This window comes from Olea europaea, chromosome 5 (genome assembly GCF_002742605.1).
Source record: "Olea europaea var. sylvestris chromosome 5, O_europaea_v1, whole genome shotgun sequence".
Classification (NCBI taxonomy): domain Eukaryota; kingdom Viridiplantae; phylum Streptophyta; class Magnoliopsida; order Lamiales; family Oleaceae; genus Olea; species Olea europaea.
This window is the reverse complement of record NC_036241.1, coordinates 15,953,994-15,955,086: the sequence shown is the minus strand read 5'-3', so window position 1 is coordinate 15,955,086 and position 1,093 is coordinate 15,953,994. Positions and strand designations below refer to the sequence as shown.

Genomic DNA, 1,093 nt, shown 5'->3' with positions numbered 1-1,093 from the left:
GTACATGAAATGAGGAGAATAAATTTTCAAGCTTTTCTTGGAGGCAAAAGCCACAGATCCCACCTGGGCTGTTGCTACTCATATATGGATAATTTATTACAATGTTATCCTTACTTTTTGAAAAGAAAAATCCCATTTCATTTGTTTTAACGGAGCATTTTAACAGTGAGTGGACGGAAGGACGTTTTCCACTATATAAGGTAAATGTGGGAGTGAAAATTGCCAAAAAAAAGAAATGTTTGAACGTTTTTCCACAAAAAACCTTGAAAGATAGGAACATTTTATGCTAATTACCCTTTTGAAAAGAGATGAATTGAAAAAAAATATTGTTAAATTAAGTTTGTTAATTTGTATTAGTACGAAGTTTTATGAATTTAAGCATTTATTATTTTATATGTTTGTTTGGGCCTTAAAGGATCTCTAAAATTACTATCTTATGCATTTAACAAGGTTATTAATTTAGTATATTGACTCAAGTCAGGATCAAAGAATTTTATTATTTACACGAAATTATTAATTTATCGAACATCGACGTTTTATTGTAGGGGGTTAAAGATGTATTTAGATTTGTCGGAAAGAAAGAGAACTACTATGAAATTATATATACTAGCACAATCACACTCACTAAATCATCACCGAAAAGCACAAAACCAGCCATGGTGAAACTTCTCTATCCATTAGCCATTCTCTTTTTCTCCTCAGCAGCCTTAGGGTTTATCCCTAACTGTAATATCCCAGAACAAGGTTCAACCCTCCAAGTCATCCATGTCAACAGTCCGTGCTCACCATTTAGGTCAAAAAACAAACTCTCATGGGAAGACAGCGTTCTTCAAATGCAGTCTGAGGACAAAGAGAGGTTAATTTACTTATCTAGCCTTGTCGCCGGCAGGTCTATTGTCCCTGTAGCCTCCGGCAGACAGGTTACGCAGAACCCTACTTATATTTTGAGGGCTAAAATCGGAACTCCACCTCAAATCTTTCTAATGGCTATGGATACTAGCAGTGATGTCGCTTGGATTCCATGCAGCGGCTGTGATGGCTGCGCCACCACCTCTTTTGATACGGCCAAGTCTACGTCTTTTAAGAACCTCAG

The 1,093-nt window shown here is 36.3% G+C and overlaps 1 protein-coding gene across 1 annotated transcript in view; it reads left to right on the top strand.

Moving 5' to 3' along the window:
* Nucleotides 1–587: 587 nt before the first annotated feature.
* The window catches only part of LOC111394823 (aspartyl protease AED3-like), a 4,713-nt gene continuing 4,207 nt past the window's right edge, over nt 588–1,093 (top strand). The window contains exon 1 of the mRNA XM_023020834.1: nt 588–1,092. Coding sequence (XP_022876602.1) covers nt 657–1,092 — 436 coding nt within the window. The 5' untranslated portion in view covers nt 588–656. The remainder of the gene's footprint in view (nt 1,093) is intronic.